This window comes from Plectropomus leopardus, chromosome 15 (assembly GCF_026936395.1).
Source record: "Plectropomus leopardus strain MGB_pleo_1.0 chromosome 15, ASM2693639v1, whole genome shotgun sequence".
Classification (NCBI taxonomy): domain Eukaryota; kingdom Metazoa; phylum Chordata; class Actinopteri; order Perciformes; family Serranidae; genus Plectropomus; species Plectropomus leopardus.
In genome coordinates this window covers 32,229,240-32,255,507 of record NC_142190.1, presented here as the reverse complement: position 1 = coordinate 32,255,507, position 26,268 = coordinate 32,229,240, and the positions used below count along the sequence as shown (strand labels likewise).

The window sequence follows — 26,268 nt, the reverse complement described above, 5'->3', positions numbered from 1 at the left end:
AATATTTGGTACAAACATCCACTTGGACTCAAGGATGTACTAATTAGATTTTGGTGGTCATAGGTCAAAGATCAAGGTCACTGTGTCATTTACTGGCAAATGAGCAGGGAGATCTATAATACGATGCTGGTCAAAAATTGGCAGTGTCCCTTTAAGTACATTTTGCTGATTATTCTATAAGGACAGGTATAGAAAGGTATACTTTGTCCACCACTGTTGTCTTTCCACAGTGAATATCAAATATATTTGATGTTTCTGCTCTCCAGTGAACTGTTGTTGTTGAAACAATTGGACATGACACACTGTACAAAGGTTGTACATAGAGATGCTTAGATTCTGTCTCAGGAAACATGTAGATGTGCAGTAGGTTTTAATGTACCAGCCAGCAGCGTCTGTCAAACACTGATGTAAGGCACAATCAAAGCTGACATGCTAAGTTAGTACCTGTGTCGTCTGAGATTACAGATCACAATATCATATTGCATGTGAAACAGAGCACCAGTTTTTCCCTCTATCCTTTCACAGCCAATCAGCAGGCAGCACCTGGCAGACTGTGGCCGACATGGTCAAGATGGAAACACACACCATCACCGGCCTACTCCCCAACACCATCTACCTGTTCATCGTGCGAGCTGTCAACGCATACGGCCTGAGCGACCCGAGCCCCATCTCCGAGCCTGTCAGGACGCAAGGTCAGTCTGCACCTCGCTCGCACCAAATAAAACATGACTCCCTTCCAGAACAGTGGAAAACACCACAGTGGTGTGTGCTAATGCATTGGCAGCAGCACTCTGAAAAGTGAATATGTGTGTTTCTTTCAGATGTGAGTCCTACAGGTCAGGGAGTGGACCACAGGCAAGTGCAGAGGGAGCTGGGAGAAGTGGCCGTCCAGCTGCAAGAGCCTGTCATGCTAACAGCGGCGTCCATTCGAGTGTCCTGGACTGTGAGTGCCTCTTTGTTTTATTTTAGGAAGCAGAGGAAGAGAATAGAGAGATTCTCTTTCACTTTATCCCCATCTCTGCTCTCTCCCTTCTTTTTCTAATTCCCCCTGTGTCACCTTTAACATCAAGGTGGACCGTCAGTCTCAGTACGTCCAGGGCTACCGTCTCTTCTACCGACCCAGCGGGGGAAACTGGCTCCTCCAGGACATCAACTCCCCCTCCGAACGCAGCACCGTCCTCACCAGCCTGCTCAAAGGAACCGAGTACGAGATCAAGATCCGTCCCTATTTCGATGAATTCCAGGGCAAGGACAGCCGGACATTACTGGTTCGAACCCAAGAAGAAGGTAACATATCCAGTGACTTCTGAAACCCGTCTGCACCACAAAGAGATTCAAAGAAAACCTGTTTTATTAACCCTTTGACACCTGGAGTGACATCACTTTGCTTGTGCTGCTTTTAGACATCTACCACAAGTATTTAAACCTTTGAGCAAATTGGTGCGATTTATTTCGAAAAACACCACTTGGTAAGAAATGTTGCACACATTGCAAGAAATTATTGGATTTAGAAAATTATTTTTTAAAAGCTAGGGGAAATGTCGAGGTGAAAAATAAAAAAAACTTGTGAAAAGCTACATTTATATGTTATTATGTTACAGAATTATTAAAATTAATTATTTGAGTACGTTTTGTAGGTCATATCCTTTTTCCTCCAGTTTAAATTTTTCAACCAAATTTTGAGGTAATTTTCTAGTACATTTTCTGTGTTTCTTGCTTACTTTTGGGTCATTTCGGTTTTTGTTGCTCATTCCCTTCTTTCCATGTTTTTGAAAGAAATCAAGCTAATTTGCTCAAAGGGTTAAATCAGCCTAGGTTTTCTTGAAAATAAAAAGGCTTTGGATTTCTAGCACTGAATATTTCTGCAATGAATTTATGTATCTGAATTTTGAATTTTGACTTGATCTGGAATCGACTACTTTTCGTTGGGTTCCGGAATGTTTACTCTGAATTTTAGACCTGGTATTCTGGCATTTGAATTTGGCCAACAGAATTTGAGCAACTTGAATATATATTATTACATTTTTTTAAACATGAATTTTTTTTTTTTTTTTTTTTGACCAAAACTTTATTGGCTTTTTAAACAATTATAACATTAAACCAACAAAACAACCATAAAGAAACTGCAAGGATACACAAAAAAAAAAAAAATAAATAAAAAAAATAAACATGAATTTTTTATTCTGAATTTGCGTGGAAAAAAAAGAGGTGAAAATGAGTTACTGAAAATTTGATTGATTTCACTCAGAGGCAAAAAATTCAGATACATATTGTCAATGCATGGATATTCAATGCGAGAAGTTCAATTGCTTTTTAATTTCAAAATCAGATGGAACACATTTACTTCCATATTAATTCAGCCAGGGTTTTCTTTGACATTGCAAGGCCTTGAAAATGGCTGTTCATTAGCCTGTCTGACACCGCATGAATCCCGGTAATGTTATCTCAATTTGGGGTTAATTTTATATCCACTACAATTTGGGTTCATTTATATTGATCCCTATTTCCATTAAATTCAGCCTCCACACACGGCCGTCTTTTCAGCCTGAGGTTCTCAGCAGGTTTATATTAGTTGATCCAAACTCTAGATTAAAAACAAGCGCGCAGACTTTTTCTTTTTGCCGTCAGCGTTTACAGACTTCGGATCGACCTGCCTGAGTAGCTCAGTCTGGCAAAAAAAAAAAGATTATTAACTTTTTAAAGCACTCAGAACTTAATTTCTCCTCCTGCTACAGCTCACACTCTTGTTTCTTGACTTGTGTTTTATATGTCCTCACTTTTATCCTTTCAGCCTCAAGATGTCAGATTTTTCAGTCGAAATGTTTTGTGCTCCCTCGTTAAGGGATAGTTTAGAGTTTTTAAAGTGGGGCTGTATGGACTGCTCATCCATAGTCAGTGTATTATCCTCAGTACATGTCAGTTTGGAGAAGCAGGTTGGAGTCAGATATGGAAGCTAAGCAATCTACCGCTGTGAATGGTTCAGCCCCAAAACACATTTTAGCCACTTATTAGTAGTTCCACCTCAAAAAATCTAAATCACATTAAGTGTACGCTATATTGAGAATTTAACAGCTTTGCCTTTCTGTCAGACAGCCCGTTCTGGCAGGGAACCTGTTAATGGCTTCAGTTACCCATCTACACTCTTGTCAAAGCCACCAGACTCCATTGACAAAAACATTTTGTCATTTTAGCTTCCTGAACACAGGAGCTGCCGGTCTGCCGCTGCCTCGATCTGTTAGTTAGTGTTATTGTGTGACTTTTGAAATTAAACATTTTAAACGGCAAAGTCACACAATAACGTGAACTAACTAACTGATTTGGTTGGCTGGAGACCAGCAGTTCATGTGTTGATGTTGAATTATTGTTTTACTTAATGGAGTTTGGCTTTTCAGAGAGCAATATAGTAGCTTCATTGTCCTGTCAGAAACCACTCTTTGACATTAAGGTAAAACAGTGAAAATGCTCTCAAAATAGTGCACACATGAACAGACACATTTATTTTTTTTTATGTGGGACTTTTTTTAGGTGGCTAAAATGCATTTTGTTGCTGATCCCTCCACAGCACGACATTGCCCATGTCACACTCCAGCCTGCTTCTCCAAACTTGCCAACTGACGTCTGCTGTATGTCATTTACTGACTCTGTATTAGTAGCCCATATAACCCCGCTTAAACAAAAAATGAACTGTCTCTTTAATTATTACTCTATAATTATGTTGATGAAATGGCATGAATGTTGTCTCTCCTCCTCTCACAGTCCCCAGCGCCCCACCCAGAGCTGTCACAGTGGTAACAGTGAAGCTGAGCAACAGCTCCAGCATCAGCGTCTCCTGGGAGCCTCCACCCAGCGACATGCAGAACGGCATCATCCAGGAGTACAGGGTAAACACACCTCAGCTGAGTCCGGCCACAAGTGTGACGCGTGAGCAGTGTCACTGTGTTATATCTGAGGGCAACAAGCACCAAACAGCTGTGGAAAAAGCTGCGAGAAAATACCTAACACATCAGGAAACACTCCTACTACTGCAGCACGCAAGCGTCTTCCTGTCGCATAAAACTTACACATTACATAAAAAATGTTATTATTAATGAAGTCTCCTTAACCCTTTGAAATCTGGCTCAATATCAGTTTTTCTCAAAGTCAGATGACTTTCACAAGCATTTAAGACCTTTGAAAACTGAACAAATTGGTTTGTTTCTTTTAAAAAGATGGAATGAAAGCAACTTGGCATAAAATTAGTTAAAAAAAAATAACCGGAACAAGAGGGGAGAGAGAGAATGAGAAATTTACTAAAAAATTAACAAAAAATAGAACAAAATGTCCAGAAAACTAATTATTCTAATTATTTAAATTAAATATTTATTTAAGTTTTTATTTAAGTTTTGAGGGTATGTTTATTTGCTTGTTTTTATTTCTTTAATTATTCATTCATTTATTTATTCAGGAAAGTTTCTTGTAACTTTTATTAATTTCCTGCTAATATTTTAAGTGATTTCTTATGAAGTTGCTCAATGCCTTTTTCTTATATTCTTGAATTAAGTCAGGCCAATTTGGTTTGGCTTCAAAGGGTTAATTCATTTTGTACCAGTTGCAAATAAGGATGCAGAGGGTTATTGGAGGACTCTGAAAAGTCACAAGAGGTTGCAATCCAGTCTCCAGATGACTTGATATTTTGTTCATTCAGTGTCCGCGCAAAGATAAAACCTCGTCAGAGGGAAAGAAAAATCCTCAGGCTGTTTTTAAAACTTCAAACGCAGAGCAGAGCCCACTGGTGAGTGGTCAAGTTCAATGACTACTGTACATTTAACACAGGGAATATCTGTCTGATCCAACTGATGAAATATTGCAGCCTATAGTTGGCTATTTCATCAGTGAATGAAAATTCAATCGCACCTTCAACTCTGGACTGATAAGTTTCGAAAAGTGTCACAAAAATGAATTGGAGAGTGAAATGAGGTGAATAACAAATTCACTGCTGAATCCGACAGGTTTGGTGTGTGGGCAGTGGCGGCGGCGACAACCAGACACGCTACTACATCAACAAGACGGTGGATGGAAACACCCTGTCCACGGCGTTGAAAGGCCTGATGGCTGGCGTGCTCTACCAGGTGGAGGTGGCGGCGGTGACCAGCGCCGGCGTCGGCACCCGCAGCCAGCCGGTGTCCGTCCTCATCAGTGAGTTACAAAAGCAGCTGTGAAATAAGATTAGATCAGCCTGAGACTAACTTATTTTTCTGCAGAGAAGTTAAAAGAGGCACATTTGTTACTTTGAAAATGAGTTCATAGATATTTTTAGCAACACATTCTCTCTCAAAACTCAAAACTACTGACGCTTGACCGACACATCAAAGTATGTTGCTTGTAGCATGCTTTGTGTCTTTTCAGAATATATAAAAACCTAGGTAAAAAGATTCCTTTTTTTTTTTGGTTTAATCTCTTACAAGGTTTGCACAAGGTGTGCGAGGTGCTTGAAGTACTTGTATTTGACTCTCAGAAATTTAAGTCCTGGAATATCAGACATGTTTTAACTGTCTCTGAAAAACATAATTGAATACAATTGAGAAGAGAAAATCATGATACATTATTTTAAAGTTTGAAACATTTTGTCCCTTTGCCAGCCCCATACCTGAGTAATTTAACCAGTTATGAATAACAAGGTTTTCAAGTGTCAGTGTTTGACAAGAGAAAGGGGGTGATTTTTAGCCATGCTAACAGTCTTGCCCAGTGGATGACTTTGCCTGTCCGCCATTGTCATGAAATGGCAAACACTCAGACGATGATTAATAACGATTTAAGTGATCAGTAATGTTGCATCTTAGGTAGAGCTGCAACGAATAGTCAGTTAATCGATCAGTCAATTGCAAGAAAATGAATCGCGAACTATTATGATAATGTATTATTCATTTCAGTCTTTTTTCAAGCAAAAATGTCAAACATTTGCGGGCTCTGGCTTCTTAAATGTTATCATTTGCTGTGTTTCTTTGTTACTTATGATAATAAATTAAGAGTCTTGGGTTTTGGACTGTAGGTTGGACATAAGCAGAAATTTAAAGACACCATTTTAGGCTCCCGGAAAGAAGAATTTTATTTTACTTTATTTTTTTACTATTTTTTTTCGATTTTATACATCATTCATTGGATCAATTAATATTTAAAATAATCATCAGATTAATCTGTAATGAAAATAATTTTCAGTTGCAGCCATAATCATAGGAGCATAACCCCTCACTATAATGTCAAAATCTTAATCTGTTCAACACTTTGGTTTATTAACCAAATCGCTGCAAAACTAATGACATCCTATTCAGCCTCGGCTGTCCTTTGTGTTTAAAACAACTAAGCAAAGGTTAAAAGGCTCACACGCTACATGCATGAGATTATAAATGAGTTATGTTATATCTGCTAAACATAAACACATGAGCATTGTTTTTTTGAACATGTTGTTGTGCTGATATTAGTGTTTATCTCAAAAGACCACTGAGCCGAGTCAACTCTCTTCCATTTCCCATCTGCTGTAGGCTTATTCACGCATTATAAGTGTATTTTTGCTGTGTACACATGGTTCATTTTTTTTATTGCATGCTCTGTTTGGCTTTGATAACATTAAATATATGCAATACAAGACACTGGACGGATGAAACAGATAAGCAATGAATTCTCATGATGTTGTCTTTTTTTGCCCTCCTCCCTCCTGCTCTCGTCCTCCAGAGCTGCCAGCTGAACAGCCCTCTGTGCCAGGCGGCGGGGGCGGAAGTGGCACCAGTGACAGCGGCGAGGAGAGCAGTGTGAGCCTGGCCGAGCAGATCACAGATGTGGTCAAGCAGCCGGCTTTCATCGCAGGCATCGGCGGCGCCTGCTGGGTCATCCTCATGGGCTTCAGCGTGTGGATCTACTGCCGCCGTAAGAAGAGGAAGGAGCTGAGCCACTACACCGCCTCATTCGCCTACACACCAGCAGGTTAGGGACGATGATCAAGATGTAGAATGAGAGATTGTTGCTGACCTGAGGCTCTCTGCGTCTGCAGTCGCGTGTGATACCTCGCACTTATGGCAGAAGTCGATGGAGTGAACTCCAGTGGCATTCAGATTGTAGCCGATGGCATTTATTTAAATACATTTCGAGAAGGTTGGATTTATTTAAAAAATGACCATTAAAAATAGTTGCCATTTACATTTGTGCAGTCCTGTGGAAATGGGAACAGCTGATGTTGGATAATAGAAACCTTGACTCAACAAAAAGACAAATTGGAAGTAAAGTAGGCCACGATAACTTCCCCCCCTCTCATCTCTCTCTCTGTCCCTGCAGTTGGTTTCCCGCACGGAGAAGGAGCAGGACTCAATGGAAGGTAATTAAATGATATCCTGAAGGACACCTTTATCCTGCGATGTATCTGTATTCTTCTCTGTAAAATAGACTGATGATTGTGAATGTTTCTAACCGTCTGTCCAGCTTGCTGTTTGCTGTTGTTGCTGTATTTCCATCTGGCCAGTTGTTGCTGTTGTTCTGTGTCCCACCATGTCTTAAACTAATGCCAGAATGTCTCTGTAGACCCGGCGTGCTGGGAGGCAACATGGGCAACTACCCATGGCTGGCAGACTCTTGGCCCACCACCAACTTGGTCCACAGCGGTAAAGAGGCAGTCAACTGCTGCACCACCAATCACGACACAGCTGAGAGATACTACAACGGTAGGCTGCTGCTGCTTCAACATGACAGTCTGGTAGATACAGTGCATGAATGCTGGGTTTTTAATTATTCTTCTGCTTATGTCATAGTTTTTTTGGCAGATTTTCAGACTAAATTGAGACATCATTGAGTACTGTGATAAGTAGTGTCATTTAATAGGAACAAAGCCTTTAGTTGTTATGCACTAACAGTATCTATATATTATAGTATAGTATATATTTATTTTTTTCATCATTATCTTTTTTTATTGTTATTATTATCTATTAATTACATTTTATTTTATTTTATTCTATTTGTTTTATTTTTACTTTATTGGTTTTAACTTGGATGTGTTTTTACCTTTACTACTTTTTTATTACTACTTTTTATTTTTTGTTTTCATTAGTTTTGTTGGTCTTACTTGTGATATCATCTTTTATTTGTCTATTTGTCTTATTTTATTCTATTTTATTTTTTTTTATTTATTTTAATTCATATGTATTATCCTCTTTAAATAGTCTACTTTTGGTATCATTACTTTAATCAATTTAACAAATTTTATTAGTTCTGACTCCCATGTCTTTCTATCTTTTATTGGTTTGTTCTTCATCTTAATAGTTACTTTATGAGTTTTTATTTTATATTTAATGGATTTCATTGACTTTTATGGTCAAATAACAGCTTTTTTTTGTTCCTGCAACTTGTAACTCACACTTTGTGCAACACATTGTGTTTCCACGCGAAATGATATGTGCTATATAAACAGGGTTTTGCTTGCTTGATCTATGCAGAAGCTGGTATCTCCAACTACCTGAATCAGACGGAGAAGTACAGCATGGGAGGCTCCACTGAAGGTCCCATCTACAGCACCATCGATGCCACCAGCGAAGACCTGCACAGCTTCACCTACGCGCAGCATACCTCCACCACTCCCTACGCCTCCACCTCCATCATGCCTTTCAGTAACCAGACGCAGGTGCCGGCCCACAGCGGCGAGCAGCAGGATGATGGACACTGGATCACCCAGCCAGGGCCGTCTGGAGCTCAGTACGCCCAGCCAGACCGCTGCAACGGTGAGGAGAGCTTCTCCTTTCTGTCTTTGTTCTGTATAGACGGATCTTGGAAGTTACCAGCAGCTATTGTTTGTTAAGAAAAGCTTTGCACCACTTTGCATCCCCAATCTCCTCTGTAACAAATTTTCTTCCAAGCGCTTCAGCTCTACTGAAAAATCACGACTTCTAATTCCATGCTCACAGTTAAAACCAGAGGTTGGCCTCCAGACTATGGAAATTACAGTATATCTAATACATTCTTCTTTTCTTAAGCTTTTTGCTTTTTAAATGTTATGATGACTACATAATTTCCCCAATTCTCCTTTTTATTCAGTGTTGTTTTTTAAAGATTTGTTTTTTTTTTAAAAATATAATAATTTATTTTCATTAGAGCTACCTGAACAAAATAGTTGCGCAACACTTTTAATTTTGCTCCCAGGTTGAAAATGTTGTTGCTTATATTAAGGTGATTTTCTCGTAATTTTTTGAAATTTCTTGCTTTTTTTGGCCATTTCTTTTGAAGTTGCTCATTGCCTTCTCCCCATGCTTTTGACTGAATTGAAGCCAATTTGCTCAGGTTTCAATGTGTTATTTAAGCCGATGGCATATCAGCTCAATGTGGCAAGGAATCTTTGAATGAATCATCGTGTTTCTCTGTTGGTTTCACAGGTAAACCCAAGCAGAAGGCGATGGGTAAGGCAGTCAAGACCCCGTCTTTGACCTGGATGGAGGCGTTGCCCCCACCTCCCCCAATTGGTGAGCTGGAACAGTGCGATGTGGACGAACAGCCCCCAGAGCACGAGGACATGGACATAGGGTGAGTCTGACTTTCACTCCTTTTCCTTCTCACACACATACAGATCTCTATAAATTAGTATTACACTGCTCCACCATCATTTCGACTTAGCATCACCTCTAACAGGCACATTAAGTATCGAACCCAACGCGGCTCTTATGCCTCTGGCTTTAACAACTCAATTACCTCAGCCTTGGTCAATTGCTTTAGTGATTAAGCTGTTTTCCCCAGCCTTAAAACACAATTTGCTGTGTTCCTCCTTAACAGTCGCTCTCTGCAGCCTCAGAGCAAACTATCATTCAGTATGACGCTCGTAGCAGCAATCCCACCCAAGTGGAAACTTTGCCTCCTGCCGTTTTGCCAACGGCAAGGCCCTTTAACTTAAGTCGAGCCTGAAAGAGCAACATTAATGTTTTAGTAGCCTCATAGCTCGCTGGAACTGAAGGCACTGATGAGAAAACAAGCCCCTCAACAATGTCTTTAAAGAGCATGCAGCAATGAGATCCAGCTCCGTGTCTTACGCTGCATCATCCTGCTTGAACACCCCTCTCTGTGTGTGTAGCTCTGATGAGGAGTGGTGCCCCCCCCTCCCGGAGAGGACCTACCTGATGGAGGGCTGCGAAGACGGACCCTCTCCCCCGCAGAGAAACAACGCCTCCTCTCCAGCCACCTCCTACAGTCACCAGTCCACTGCCACGCTCACCCCGTCGCCTCACGAGGAGACCCGAGCACCCCATGACCTCCCCCGCCACAACCAATCAGAGGGCCAGCAGCTGTCACGGTATGTGAACGGGCTCGAGGGGGTTGTGTTCCTATTTGAATCTATAATATCTCGTGAATCTGAACTCTTCTCTTGAACAAACACACTGCTTTACAAAGTGCAAACCTCCTTTCTGCTTTGTGGAAGAACATGTATTACATTATTAATCCTGTTTTACTGGGGATTTTACTGTCAGCTGCTCAGTTACGGAAAGACACTGAGACAGAAGGCATTATGTTTTCAGATTGTCCGTCCATCTGTCTGTCCCATTCTTGTGAATGCAATATTTCCAGAAAACCATGAGCGAATGTTTTCAAATTCAGCACAAACATCCACTTTGACTCAAAGATGTGCTGATTAGATTTTGGTGGTCATAGATTAAAGGTCAAGGTTCTTGCGACCTTGTCTGTCTCATTCTTCTGAAGGCAATATTGCATAAGAGATTTCTTTTTTCAAATTTGGCACAGATATTTACATGGACTCAAGAATGAACTGATTAGATTTTGTTGGTCATAAATTAATGGCCAAGGTCATGGTGACCTTGAATCCATCTCATTCTTGTTAACACGATATGAACACACAAACGTTCACTTGGACTTAACTATAAGTTGATTTGAATTTGGTGTGCAAAGGTCAAGGTCACTGTGACCTTGAATTTGTCTCATTCTTGTGAACACAATATCTAAAGATGGCTTTAAGGGATTTCCCTCAAATTGGCACAAACGTCCACAAGAGTGAATCTGGCTGTCAATGGTTGAAGGTCACGGTCAAGAAAACCTCATAAAACATGCTTTTGGCCATAACTCAAGAATTCATATGCGCCAGTTACACACAAATGTCTCATAGGATAGGAAGGTCAGCTGTGACAGCATAATGTTCTGCAAAAAGACTTTTCTGGCCATTAGTCAACATTTTATCTGAGAAACAGAAGGGAACACATTTGGTCAGAGACTGAATTGGTGCAAATTGTGCAAATTGACTGGTGCACTGGGGCATACAGCCACATGGCAGTATTTCTAGTTTGTTAGTGCTATTTCTAGCTTGCCAATAGCAATAGCTATTCAATGAATAAATAAATGTATTATTATTTTATTCAGATCAGTCTTTTAGCATGGAGAAATTCCTCAGTGACAGAAGGTTGTCAGTCGTAAAAGTTAACAGCACTCTGTTCTGTCTTTAGCATTATTTTAATTTGAGGCCTCACTGTTGACTTTAAAATTTTAAAATACCAATGTGTAACAAAAAAAAAATTCCTGTTACCAATTAGAAGTGAAATTCACAAGCCATACAACACGTTCGTACTCATTCAAATACACTCAGGGGTTTTGCCACCACAGCCTTAATTGGGCTGGTATGACCAGTAGCATGGGGGCAAATTTTTAATTATTTATTTTATTTAACACATATTTAACTAACAAGTCCTCTTGAAATCAACAATCTCTTTTTCAAGGAAGACCCAGCCAAGACAGCAGCATAAGAAAAAGTTACAAACAAAAACCACAATAAAAACATGACAATATACAGTATCATGTAGAGATATTAAAACACCTACACACAATGAAGAGTACCAACCGACTCATTCACCCTTGTGCCTATAAGAGCTTTAAAATCAGACGGAGAGAGCAGCTCTCGTAGTTTTAAATTACAGATTACAGACTATATCTACAGTCAGATCTCTGTTCAATCAAGGTGCGAATATGAGAGGGGAGTTTACCCAGTAAGACGAACAAATACCAGGGACTGAGCCTATGAGAGGTCAAAGGTGGCCATCCAGCTTGAGAGTAAAGCATACAGGGATGTGTGAGAGCTTTACAGTTTGTGACATATCTGCACTATGATATCCAGTATCTAACATGTATAAGAAATGTGCAGATGCATTCATGGACAACAGATCAATTTAAGATACTAAAGGCCAGATCCACAAAGAATTGTATTGGATTGTGGCTGCGAATAGCACCATGATTAGCACAGAATTAGCACGGACAATCTGCCCCGTTTTCACTCCCTATCCATTAAGAATTTGCACTAATTATATGCTGGCAATAACACACCCACAAAGTTTGGCAGCTGAGCTCAATTTGCCCTCCTTTAACATTCAATTGAGTAAGCAGATTTTTTTACCAGTGTTTCAGGCTTTTCTCCATATTTCAGAACACAGATTGGTTCATAATGAAAACTGCAGAAAGTAGGAAATGCAGAAAGCGTCAGTTTAGTTTGCTGCCCAGAGTTGGCTGTGTGTTGCAGCTGGCTCCATCATCTCACAGCAGCTGACGCTATACATGTATCTCCAAAATTAGACATAGGCAGTTCGCCTTTAAGCACAGTGCGACTGCTCATTAAGTGAATTGGCCAGGACTTGAAGGTAATTTATGTTCTGTCTTGTTCAACATCCTCACAGGTCGGCTGTTCAGATCCCAGATTTATTCGCTGAAACTGTTTGTAATAAGCCAGCTCTAATGGAATGAATCCTGAGCTCCATCACAACCGTTTCATTTCAAAATCTCATACAAGCTCACAAACCACTTGAATCCCCCCCTCTGTCGATTTCACCCATTATATCGCTCAATATCAATTTAACATCATTCAAAGCTCCAAAGCTTTGAAGACAGAGACACTGCGCCTATTTAATACATGAGTCTCAATCACAGCTAGCAATTTTTGGTTCTAAAACCTTGGTACAATGCAACCAATGCAGTGTTTTTGTAATGTTCTCAGCAGTAAGTTTTCTTTTAGTTTGCAGAATGTTCTTTATAAAGTTAGGGTAACATTCTCAATAAACATCAAAAATGTTAAAAATGTTTTTTTAATGTTTTCAGCTGCAAGTTTTCTTTTAGTTTGCAGAATGTTTTTTTTCAAAGTTAGGCTGACATTCTCTATAAACATCAAAGAATGTTAAAAATGCTTTTTTATTGTTAACGTATCACATTCCATTCCATTTTCATTTTAAAAAATAGTCTCAGGCCTCAATAACATTTTCTGAATGTCGCTCTGAAAATGTTCTTCCTTTGTTCTTATGTAACATTGTGGGAATGTTTTATAAAAGAACACTCTATGATCTGTCATCTTTCAGTATCACCAAAACATCCTCAGAACGTTATAGTTATAACATTACATCTCAGTCAGCAGTTAACGTTTTAGGAACATTACTTGAAATAATAAACATCCTTTAAACATTCTTTTAACATTAGATTAAAATGTTTTCTTCAGAACATTATTGCAACTTGAAGGTAATGTTAGCCAGTGTTGTGGGAAGGTTTCCTGCTAGCCGGGATGGTGTTAAATGGAAGCACTGTAACTGCCTGTGGCAATTAGCACTTGTCTTTGTGTATTCGATGATATTTGCAGCAAGGCCTATTTGCATAGGAAGGGGGCAATTTTGCACCAGATTCTTAAATATTTCATAATTTACATACATGCAAATGGGACAGGCGCACCCAGGACACTGTCTGCTTGGCAGTGCAGTTTGCGTGCATTTCGCCCTTTGCTTGTGCTTTGTGGATTGCATGGTATCTTTTTTGTCATTTGCACAGGTTTAGCAGACACAAAAGCAGCAAAATCCGTTTTTTGATCTTGTTTTACATCAGTAATGGCACTTTAGCTGCTCAGACTGCTCAATTAATAAAATTCTAATTTCGATCACTATTTCGACTTAATAATAAAATTAACATGATCAACTGTGATATTGATATATAAAATGCTCCACTCATAGAAAACTCTGCTGTATATCAAATCAACAACTTTCTAAACTAACTGCTGTCATGCTGCGCCGTGTTACAGCTACATTCTAGAGCTGAGCAGAAGAGTAATACACCACAGGCTGTAGAGCGGACGGGCAAAATGAAAATCTAATGTCTGAAGCAGAAGGCAAAGAACTAGTCCCTCCATCCAGATCAGATATGAGACATGTCTGTGCTGCAAAACAGTACATCCAACTGCTTTAACTAATGTATGTATTTTAATAATACTACTGCATGTACCTGAAAAAAATCTACAATCTGCAGTACGATTAACAAGCAAATTGGGCTGATTTCATGCAAGACCATGAGAAAAAGGCATTAAGAAACTTTATAAGAAATGACCCAAGAAATAATTGCATGGAATTAGTAAAAGTTACAAGAAAATTTCCTAAAAATGAACACACAAAAAATAGAAAATAATAATAATAAAAATTAAACAACAAAAATAAGAAGGAATTATCCTAAATTAAATAAATATATAATTAGAAGAATTAGTTTTCCGAACATTTTGTCCCAGTTTTTATTTTTTACTTTTACCATTTTTTGCAATTTGCAGGACATTTCATGTCAAGTTGCCCATGCCTTTTTTCCATCTTTTCTCAAGAAATCAAAACAATTTATTCAGGTGTCAGAGGTCTTAAATTCTTGTGAAAGGCTGAACACAGATTAAGAAAACTGATTTTGAGCCAGGTTTCAAAGGGTTAAGGCATGAAGGCCAAGATGAACAATGCTGCTAACATTACCTCACTGAATCCCTGTCCTTGTCCAGCGTCAGCTCAGAGAGACAACAGTTCTGGACAGCGGATCACCGTATGCGTCCAGCTCCCAAAGACGGACTGAAATAACTAATGCAGTCGTATCTCATTTGGCTAAAGACATGTGTCCAAAAACACTTTTATTTAAATTTTCCTTCCAGGAGATGCACCATAAATAAGGAACAGTCTTATTTTGATGCAAAGACTTGTGTTTTGGCAGAAATGTAGCACAACATGGAAGTGAAAGCAGTGCTCTGTGCATTTATATATGAAGGTGCAAAATATTCTTTTTAAATAGTCCCAAAAATCAATGAATAATGGTGGTGATTATCATTTTGGCCATTATCATGCAGGCCTAGTAGCTGCAGATTTTCACACATAAACCACAATCACTTTTTTTCCATGTTCAGCAAAAACTGCATCATTGTCTGTAATTTATTTATTTATTACAGCACAATGCACATTGACCATTGTTAGCCAAGTAGCTAATCCCTTGGCCACATGTTAAATGATTCATTTAAATAAAAATGATGCAGATAAAGTCATAACTCATAAAGAGAAAACAATAATGATGATGCACACAGTTTACTTTTTCCACTCAGTAGATTTGTTGCCTCCAGTAACACGTTGCCCTTACTTCCCATAGCAGAAGGTTACCCTGCGGTCCAGTGCCAGTTCCCCAGGCGCCGAGCCCGCTGCTCACCCAGTCCAACCCCAACCTCTCCGGCCAACAGCATCACGGCTCATCAGAGGCTGGCACACTGCAGTGCCAAAGTCCTGCCCATCGCTGCCTCCACAGCCAGGGGCCAGCTCTGAATGCAGACAGCGGCAGCGCCACAGCACCCGGTAAAGTGACTCTGCAGACACACACACACGCACACAAAGGCACGTAAGCAAACAAGATGAACATTCATGTATGCAACTGTGTTGACTCACTAATCCATACGCATGAGAAAAACTTTCTTACTGTTTGTCTCTTTCCTCGTACAGTGCAAAGCCGCTCATCCCCAGCAGATACATGCACTCCTCCCAACCAAAAATCACGCGTGAAAAAAAAGGTGTCGAAGAGTTCGGCGTACAGGAGAGACGTACAAGGAGGTGAGTGGATTTCATTTCAGGGACAGGGAACAATAACAGCTCCATTTCTGTTCTTCATTTTCACATTTTCTCAAATTCAGTGTTATTGAACTCACAGGGAAGAGTTCAGGAAGAAAGGTATTATTTTGCATGATTGTGACAATGACGCTGTCACAGGGCATCAATTTTTCTCAGCAGCTGAATATGCAGCTCTACTGCAAATGAGAAAATCATGTCCACGGTTATTTTCTGTTACTATTCATTGCATTTAAATTGTAAATTCATTTAAATTTCCTACTTCAAATTGTGGAGTGAAACTGTGGAACAGTCTGAATGTGAAGCTAAAGCCAAACATCCTCCAGCTTAAAAAGACGTATAAAATAGATTTATCATGTGGTACAGGGATGAGGAGGAGCTTTGATGATCAGCAGGAGGATACATAGATTTGTGTGTAGATAGGAATGTGTAAACAGTTTGTATGAATTATATTATTTTATATCAGATGCATTAAAAGACGATAAAATAGTAGGTCAGAATTTGCAGTGTTTGATGATAGTTTAATTATTGAATAAAATAAATTTGTACTTTTTTTGCATATGTAAATTAAGGCAATTTGTGGCTAGAATTTATTAAATCTTTTTTTTTCCTTTTTTTCTTTTTGTTATTCATGTGTTCTACCTATTGTTTGTGTTATAGACTCTCACAGATTCTCACATTGTTTGTTTTTTTATATATAACAGTCTAGTTGGGCTGGTTCCCTCTTATTTGTGTGCATGTGTTAAAACTAAAATCAATATGACCTGCGCTCACACAATGTTTTTTTGATGTAGGTTCCCTAAGGTTCACGCAGAACTTAGCAAAAAAGCTTTTAAATATGCTGCCCCTCTGACTGGAATAACTTACAGGAGGAGCTGAAATTCTCTGAGCACATAACTTTTGGGGAATTTAAGTTACTTTAAAAGATTGAGAAAATAGCATTCTTGGTTCATTTGATTGCTACTCTACTTCTAATTGAATTCAAAAAGTTTTTTTATTTATTTTATTTTATTTTATTTTATTTTATTTCATTTTATTTTATTTTATTTTATTTTATTTTATTTTATTTATTACTTGACTGTTTTGTGTTGCCTTTTAACTGGAGGTTGTGCTCGCTCTTTGGAATGTGTGTTAGTTGTATTTTTCTGATTGTATTTAATGCTGTAACAATATTTTAAGCTGCCCTCCTGGCCAAGTCGTTCCTGAAAAAGAGATTTTAAATCGACATGGTGGAGTGGTCTTTTATGTGGTCACCGGCACTCTTGGATTCGAGAGAAAAATAAGGAAAGAGTAGAAAGATGGGAAAAAACGCCAATGCGTTTCGGCACAGCGGCCCTTGTCAGGGCGTTTTTTTCCAGGTGTGCTGGGATATAAAAGGGGACTCTAAAAAAAGACTTGTTTTGTCCCAGATGGGTGTGGTTTATCAGGACAGAGTGCTGAAACGCGTCAGCTTTTTTTTCTTTCTTTTCTATTCTTTCCTACTTCTTTTTCTCTCCAATACAAAAGTGCCTGGGACCACTGAACACCCATGTCACTTGGAAATGATAATTATTTTGAGCTGAATTGCCGTATGAATCCAATAACCTTGAAACCAGCACATGGCTGCACGTGAGTCCCACAAACAGAAAGCTCTTTTTAACAAGCACAGTCAGTATCTATTGAAACGTGCTCCTGTTTTTTAGAGGATAACAGAGCTGGCACCAGTCTCTCGGGCTCTCTCAATTATGCACCAGAAAACAGACAACAAAAACAAAAAGCTCTCATTCTGTTGTTAAAGCATTATAAGGCTGTTACATAATAGAAATCTGACACTAAAATGAACTCATCAAATGCAAAAAGGAAGTAAAAACACTCTTCCTCATATCCCAAACTCCTGCATTCTAATGCATGTTTGTTTTTTACTCTGTTTTCAGACCTGCCCCCACCTCCAGAGCCGCCCCCAGGGGAGGACAGGTTGCAGGGACCCCAGGAGTGCATGGAGGTTGGCACTGTGGTGAACAGCGCTCTGTCGTCCCTGGAGAGGAGCGAATACAGCAGCAGCAGCCACCAACGGAAAGGCTCGGGACAAAGACACACCGACAGTGAGTTTTGCAGAGTGTTGCATTTCAATGTGAATTGAGTTTAAAGAAGTATTTCATATAAAGAGAAACGATGGCGGCTGGCCGGATCTCGCTTTCCAGTTCAACAGCGAGCCAAAACATTTCTGAAAACATTTGAGGTGAGAAATATGCAGCTCAGTAACAGAATCTTGGTTTTATATTTGATCAGCGTTGCTTAGTTTCATTATGGTGCATTAAAATAAGTTTCAGAAAACATGTTAAAATAATCTTTATTTCTATTCGATCAGCACTGTCTAGTTTTACAGTAGGACTGGATATTGTCAGAACTTGAGAGACAGAGAGAGGGGTGTGTGTGTCTTCATCAGCCTGTTATCATTCTGAAGTCTAATATCACTTCTTTGGCAGTACCTTTCAGCAAACGATCCCAATTCCAGAATCTACTTTTTGCATTTGCATGATACGCCACTTGAAACCTCGACTTTGCCCTCCTCTAGATAGTCGAGTTTTATTGTCTCCTCTGCGCTTCACCAGAGCTGTGACTGACCCCAGCTGGGCTGATCTGAGGACCTCACTAAACTATCCAATTGGCACTAGCGACAGGTGCAGTGTACAAAAGGGCACAGAACTGCATCAGTTTAAAAAACTGCCCGTAACACCCTTAATATAAGCAGCAGGAGCTCCCTACAGGGCGTGCAGAAGGGGCGATGGATGGACCCAACAAACCCAGGATTTTTATGCAGGAGTCCAGTGTTCACTTCCTGTCTGAATGTGACATTTTCTTTCTGTGCCTCGTTCCCTTAATCCTCACCATCCATCTTTGGGGCCAGAACAGTGACAGTAAACATTGGCCTTAAATATATGATGTCAATTTACACAAAACGTGAGGTGAAAAAGGAAACAACAGTCTTCAAAAATGAAAGTTTTTTCTTAATGTCTGTCTTTTTTCAGTGACAGGTTGTTGGTTTTTTTTTTACAATGTCACTATTTTTTCAGTCTCCTGGTTTTCAGTTTTTAACTTACTGTCACTGTTTTGGCGTAGGGAGGCAGGGTGTAAGGGGCGGGACACTATGCACATAGTTTACATATAATTTACATAGCCCCCAACATTAGCAGTTCCTACTAAACTAGCTTGCTAGCTGCTACCCCGCAGTTCCTCTCTGCCTCCTGGTCTAAGAGATTTCTTTTGCGGCAAGGAGAGTTGATGGCACCTCTGGAGAGGCAGAGACAAACCGGCTGCCTAAACATAACTGCGTGTAGCGAAATCTCACTGTGTGCTTGTGTGGAGATCACAGTAGCGGCTTTCTGAAACATCAGCAGCAGCATCAAAGCAGCTGCAGAGCGGCAATGTTTTAAGCAGTTGGGATGAGAACATGTTGATGAGCTGTATGATCTTTGTGGCAGGTTGGCGGGCAATACGAAAAAAATGCGCAAGTACAGCGTGTAGTTCAAGCAAAAGCTCCAAGAGCCCTCAACAGTGCATCACATGATGGAAAAATTGTTGAACTGCAGAGTTTGGCTGTAGGGGTGAAGAGAAGTCTAGACACTGATTAGATGGAGGGAAGTTTACCACACTTCATCCACACATTCTGCCTACATTGTTATGATACAGGGCTGGCTGAAAATCGGTGAAGTGTCTCTTCAAGAGTAGCACAAAGCACAAAGTGAATGTTCCCTCTGAAATATTTCTCTCCAGGTAGAAATCAGAAGTGGAATGAAAAGACAACACTTGTATATTCCACTAAAGTAGAGTAAGATTTGTGTAGAGTTTTAAGCACGTTCAGATATAGTATTTTCTATATTACTGTCCTTCTGCTGCACTGCAGTGTTCCCTCCTGCAGCATCTCACAGGAGAGTAAATGGAACAAAGACGTGTGTCCATGACTGCTTGCCAGATCATTCCTTATGAATGACTTTATAACATTTATAACACGCAGCTGTGGTGCCATAAATAAAACACAAGGAGTTGTCCACAAAATCCAGAAATCCTGCACCATGATGTCTCCCAGGAGCAGAAGATCACAGCTCTTTAAGATAAAATTATAGATTTCGGCTGCATTTTCAGTCACCTCCTTCTCCAGAGAACAGTTAGAGCTAATAACCATAGCCAACGGCAGAATTAAATATAGACAAATACAAGGAATATATAGCACAGAAGAATCCGGCCTGGAGCAGTTTTAAACCAACATTTATATCAGGAGATTTAGATTCACCTTCTGTTTCCCACCAACACCCTGTGCTTCCTTTTAACCCTTTGAAACTTGGTTGACATTGCTTTTCTTGTGCTTTATTCTGATTCCTTTCACAAGTATTTGAACCTTTGTTCCTGCAGCAATTTGGTTTGATTTCTTTCAAAAAAACATAGGGAAAAAAGTCAAAGAGCAACTAGGAAATGTCCCAAAAAAGTAAGGAGATTAACAATTACATTTATAAAAGCTGGGGGAAATGTCCATAGAACTATATTTAAGATTGTCATAATTGTATTCTTAAAATTATTTTACAGTTATTAAATTTCTAAGCATTTTTTTCTTTTAATTGTTTTTTGTTGTTGGTTTTTTTGGGGGGTTAAGCTTTGAGTTTTTACCAATTTCTCGCAAATTCTTGGGTCACTTATTCTTGAAGGACCAGAGTGTAAAATTTAGGGGGGTTATATTGGCAGAAATGGAATATGACATAGTAAGTATGCTTCCTTTAGTGTATAATCATCAGAAAATAAGAATTGTGGTTTTAAAATGGTTTTGCTTGCAACACTTTTCTTGCAACGCTTTGATTGCAACGCTTTTCTAGCAACGCTTTTCTGTGTGATCGGCCCTCTACACTGTTTGTGAGGTGAAAGTGTTTTTTTCAGTGTGAGAGAAAAGGGGTGAGCATGTTGTTGGCGAGCAGCCCCACTTTGAGATGCCAAACCACATTGAAGATTCACTGATTTGTAACATGAAACTGTTTTATTTGGTGTTTATAGCTGTTTTAATCTCCTGATTTGTTTGTTTTGGAGAGGAAGAAACCTCTGTGGATAATTCAGCTCCTGATAAAAACCTCCTGAACAATGAAAACTTAAGGATTTCTCACCAGGAGAGAGGTTTTTCATGGTTGCAATCTGCAACTGCTGGACGCCAGCAAATCTCCCTACATTTTACGTACTTCACCTTTAAGTTGCTCATTGACTTCTTCCTATGTTTTTGAAAGCGATTAAGCCAATTTGCGAAGGTTTCAAAGGGTTAAACAACAGACTGAGAGCCCTCGATGTCATTAACCCTGTCTTGTCTCTGTCCTCTTTGCCTCCCCAGATGAGGAGCTGATGGCGTACAGCAGTAAGGCCGGTTACCTCTCCAGGAGTCAGATGTCCAGTAACTGCTCCACCACAGGAAGCTCCTCATCTAGAGGCTCCACGGGCTCCCGGGGGCTCAACTCGGCCAGGAAACACAACGAGGTAAGCTACAGCCACGCTAATGATTTTATAATTTCCCGGTAGTTTTATGCAAGGAAAAATGGTCTCTTTTCACCTCAAATGGTTTTAATAATTGATGCTTTTAGATATTTATGAGATCAGGAACAAAGACGATCCCTGCCATCATGGAGAGGTTCCTGTGGTTTAGTTTTATCTACATATCATTACTCGCGCTCCATAAAACACACAGAATCTTATACGTGCAGGCGCATGAAAAGAGCCTCAGCATTCCCTTGTTGCCCACACATGCACGCGCGCACACACACACGCACACTGCAACATGCTCTTAGGCTCATACAGATCTACCATTACCGTCTGCTCAGGATCGGCTTTACAGTAAGAAACAATGTTAAGCGTGCACGCCCACCGCTCTCTCTGGAGTGCACTTCTGAGGCCGCACTGCACTGTGGGAGCGCTCCTTTAAACGCACCCCCCGCAGGCTCCCTCGTGACGAGCCGGAGTCTTTTATGGCAGAACAAGCTGTGCCAGCCGAATGGAAAGCTCTACGGGTATTTCATGCTACTGAGGCAACACTTACAGTGTCTGACATGTCCCTCAACATTACTGTAGGTAGACGGAGGCAGGAGCTGACAGAACGCACACAAAGTTATGTAAATCACTTTGCATAACTATGGCTTAGGAGGTTGTATTTTGTTGTGCTTCTAAGGATAATCAGGCCATTATTAAATGTTAACAAAAAAGGAAAATGTATTTTGAAATGACAAATTTTGAATTTAACCTTAATTTTAACCTTAATTTCCATCAAAGCTTTCTTTTCCAATAAAGGTTTTTCAGTTTTCTGTCCATTAAAAAGGTGATTTGTATTGCATATTATTTTTATAATAGTATTTCATTATCCAATTTTTCTTTTTAACATTTATTCATGATTATCCATCTTTGAGTGGGATTTATTCATTATATTTAGAGCTTTTACCAAGTCAAAGTAGGAATAGCACACTAAAAAACTGTGGCAGAAATGTGGTGATATTTTTGGTCATGGCTGTAAAACGGTGGTCCTACGTTGCACAGTGAGAGACGTGTGAGGAGGGCTGTTGTCACAGCTGTGCGATCAAAGACAGCCTGGGAAAAATATCTGACAGTGTCCGAAATTTGGGATGAGAATCTCAATGTGTGAAAGCTGTTATGACCTACGTCTACTGACCAGCCAATAGAAATGCAGCATGAAATGACGCACTTAGCAGCGCGGCAGTGCTAAATGCTAATAGATGCTAATACTTTTTTTGAGCTTGCATTGCAAAACTGGCGTGCAAAGATGGCCTCTTTCCCCCAACCATGACCGCATTCCTCTTCTCTAGTTTTTTCCCAACCTTCATTAATGCCGTTGATTTGTTTGTTTACATTTTTCTCTACCATTACAGCAGCGTAGAAGAACCAATAAGGAACTGTACACATGCCACAGTTTTTTATGCCCTCAAATCCACTGTTTTCAATACTTATGCACGGCATGTGCACTCCAAAGCACGACAAGCGCACACAATCCTTCCTGAGAGCCTGTTTTTCAGGGTTTGAGTGCATGACTTCAACAAAGTTTTGGAACACAGCAGTGTACACGGCATGTGTGAAAGGAACAGCCAATCACAGCCAGATATCGTTACCCTGTTCCATACATATCAGTCTGTGGCAAATATGAAGAAGAACTTTATTCTTTTAGAGCAAGGAAACCCACAGCTTCACATCTGTCCCACAGACTATGTTTTAATACACGAAAGACACAATAGAAGAAACGGCAGCTGGAAGAAGAGCAGCTCTGCACTCTCCTGCTGGTTATAGTCACTTAACAACCTCAGGCGCAACCTGCCTCTGCACTCTTGAAAGTTGGCACCTTGCAGGCACAAGAGTAGCACCCAGCACCCAACCTCACATTTTGCAGGCTGTATAAGACGCGGCATGTGCCCCGGCTCTAGGGATGTCAAAATTTGGACGTGAACATTATGACTTTTTCAGATGTTCGGTTTTGTTCTCCAAACTCTATGATTAAATGTCAGTGTTGTACCTCAAGATGATGTTGGCGTGAGACATTTGGAAGACATTAGATTTAATCAAATAACAAAACAACGTTAAACCAACAAAATATCAACGTCATCTGTCATCAATATTCTTCGTCAGATTGACATCGATATTAGACGACGTCCATTGACATTGAATTTTGGTCACACAACATGACAACCCAAATTCAATCAAATATCAACATCAAGTGATGTTGGTGGCCGACTGGAAAGACTCTTTAATAGCTGGTTAAATTTCAAGAGTAAGAGGTTTTAACCCTTTGAAACCTGGATCGACATCAGTATTCTTTTTTTTTACTAATGAGAAATATATATATATAGTACGTGTGGGTTTTCAGTACTTTTTTCAGTACTTACTAGGTCTTGCTTTTTTTAACCTTTTTTTTCTTACGTTCAGGTCTTTTTTATGTATTTTTTGCGCATTTTGGGCTGTGCTTTGTTAGGTTCCTTGTTACCTTCTCTCCCTGTTTCTGAACGACATTGAAACCATTTTGCTCAGGTTTCAATGCGTTAAGCCCATAAAAAAACACTTAATCCAGTTTATCAGAAAAAATGAAATTCAAAATCTCTACATATTGAGATGCGTGGTTTCAAGCCAGGAGGAGTATGAAAAACTGAAATCTCTGTTAATTATTAATTAGTTAGTTATAGTCCATAACTTAGTAACTTGCACCAATGCCTTTAGTGTACATCAAAGCGATCCTCCAAAGTAAAACTTTCTGTATACCAACAATCAGAGAGGTTGTAAGTGAACATTAGAGTTTACTTTGAGAGGAAATGAGCGGACTAAAGTGGCCAACATGAGCATGGCTTTATGAGGAGTGGACAGTGTAGCAGCTTTGATGCTCTGGTTTAGTGTCAGAGTTGTTAAGTTTAATGCTGTAACCCGAGGCGTCACCATAAAGCGGCCTGTGTATGCAGACAGAGAAAAGATGTCCATGTCACGGGTCAGTCCTCGCTGACCTCGACACACATCTGACATGGGAATGTAGCAAGGTAACTTGTAAAAGTGACACACTCACACACAACTGCTCTTTTCATTCACTCTCAACACGTACACACACACAGAGCTCCCTTATATCTGGTGGCTTTCAGGTCACCCCCCTGTGGAGCAGTAAGGAACACCTCACCCCCCTAACTGACCCCAACTGGCCTTTTCACGCCTTGCAGGGGACATGAAAGCTCCACACTGAGGTTAGGGGTGTTTCTACAGGAAGCCTGGGTTAGGTTTCCCCTTCTTCCTGCAGTGCTGCTGACTGCTATCTCTGCCCTTTGACCCCAGCGGACAGCCAGGCGGTTGTTGCATCCTCGGCTCTCTTACACCGTCTCTGAGGCTGGGGACACAATGCACACGTTAATCACTGGCTGGCATAAGGAAACTTTTTCTAATGCAGTCCTCCACAGAGAACGAAGAATCCAAAAATCTGAGAAAAATCTTGATGAACTGACGTCATTTCGTTTAGCAGCAGTAAAACTATATTACAAACATGTGTTTGCAAACTTTAACATAACTCCTGCAGAATTGTCCAAGTCTCATTTGTTCATTCATGTGCTCGGGACTTAACAAACACATAGATTTTCACTAAAACATTGCTATTTAAAACACTTCTGCGTGAGCATGCCATGGAAAAATATTTATCTCTTGTGGCTGAAACCTTCCTGATGTTCTGTTTTCTGTCCCTCCTTATCATCCATGTTCTGTGTGATATTTTGGCTTTTTCTTGATGTTGAAATGTTTTTCTGTTCCCAGGAAATGAGATAAGGACACCAGTGAGTGTCAGTGTACCTTCGATGCCTCCATCATCCTCCATCTCTCCACTGTGGACACACTGAGCCGGACACGAGGGAAGATTTTGTGTTTCAGGATAATAGACTCTGTGTCTTTGCTGTGAAAGAAAGCAACAACGGACTTTACATCATGTTTTTTGGTATTACCGCGATTATTTATGAGCAATCGAGTTCATTCCTCTCCCTTGATTTGTAAATACCTGTGTCTGTACTGTTCTTTTGTGGGCTCTGGATACAGGGAAAGAGACGTATATTGTATTTATGAGGATTAAAAAAAAAAAAAACAATGTAAAAAAAAAAAGTCTGTTATTATAAAAAAGCTCATGTCTTCTTGAATGTGCCAACCTTTTTTGTCAAAATGTATACTTTTTGGAAAAGCATTAACTACTGTTGCACTCTCTTGTTGTCATGGCAAAACAACAGAAAATATGAAGCACAAAGTGTGTTTGCTGTTTGAGAGGGGGCGGTCGGAAAAGCCAAAACGAGCGGGTCCTCGCTCCCTGGAAGGACGCCTCAGCCGGAGCGCTTCCCCCGCTGGGATCCCTGCACCCATCTAGTCCGCTAAGAATGTCATACTTTTCTATGTTTCCTTTGGTTTGGCTGCAGCAGTGTGCCGGCAGACAGACAGGCTTTATAAAAGTTTGATTGTAACCCCCCCGCTCCTCTCTCACCCTCCTACTCGTCGTCTGAGGGAGTGTTTGCTGCAGTTGTGAGATAGAATTTGCATATATACTCCTTCCAAAACAAAGAAAAAAATGTCTGTGGACTGACTTTTTTGTACTCTTGTTGTTTTGTAAATGTACAATAAAATACATTTGCTGATCTAAGGCTTCACTCATTTCTTTTGAATCCACAATTCCTCTGTGAAATCGTGGACTATCACCTCCCAGAATCCCTCATACGTGTCCGCTCCCACGTATAAGGAGCTCACCTTTCCATTATGGCTCCATAACACGCCTACGTGGCCTTGGATTGGAATTAATGACTAGTTAGACTAGTTAGCTAGTTTGATGGCTGCAATAGAAATAAAGCTGGTAATGTTGTGAACATCCATCACCATGCTTCTTGGA

General features: G+C 40.0%; 1 protein-coding gene across 6 annotated transcripts in view; it reads left to right on the top strand.

Annotated features, from left to right (window-relative positions):
- Positions 1–26,020, top strand: part of robo3 (roundabout, axon guidance receptor, homolog 3 (Drosophila)) — a 221,239-nt gene extending 195,219 nt beyond the window's left edge. For 4 of the 6 annotated variants that reach the window (XM_088088607.1, XM_088088605.1, XM_042499029.2 and 1 more), the window contains 16 exons: positions 526–692; positions 822–943; positions 1,071–1,287; positions 3,757–3,881; positions 4,989–5,175; positions 6,709–6,957; positions 7,306–7,345; positions 7,549–7,688; positions 8,457–8,738; positions 9,387–9,534; positions 10,076–10,294; positions 15,412–15,611; positions 15,756–15,863; positions 17,792–17,959; positions 21,223–21,365; positions 25,161–26,020. In XM_088088607.1, the coding sequence (XP_087944733.1) occupies positions 526–692; positions 822–943; positions 1,071–1,287; positions 3,757–3,881; positions 4,989–5,175; positions 6,709–6,957; positions 7,306–7,345; positions 7,549–7,688; positions 8,457–8,738; positions 9,387–9,534; positions 10,076–10,294; positions 15,412–15,611; positions 15,756–15,863; positions 17,792–17,959; positions 21,223–21,365; positions 25,161–25,172 (2,527 nt within the window). In that variant the 3' untranslated portion in view covers positions 25,173–26,020. The remainder of the gene's footprint in view (positions 1–525; positions 693–821; positions 944–1,070; positions 1,288–3,756; positions 3,882–4,988; positions 5,176–6,708; positions 6,958–7,305; positions 7,346–7,548; positions 7,689–8,456; positions 8,739–9,386; positions 9,535–10,075; positions 10,295–15,411; positions 15,612–15,755; positions 15,864–17,791; positions 17,960–21,222; positions 21,366–25,160) is intronic. The other 2 variants (XM_088088606.1, XM_088088608.1) reach the window with 2 other exon arrangements.
- Positions 26,021–26,268: the final 248 nt, after the last annotated feature.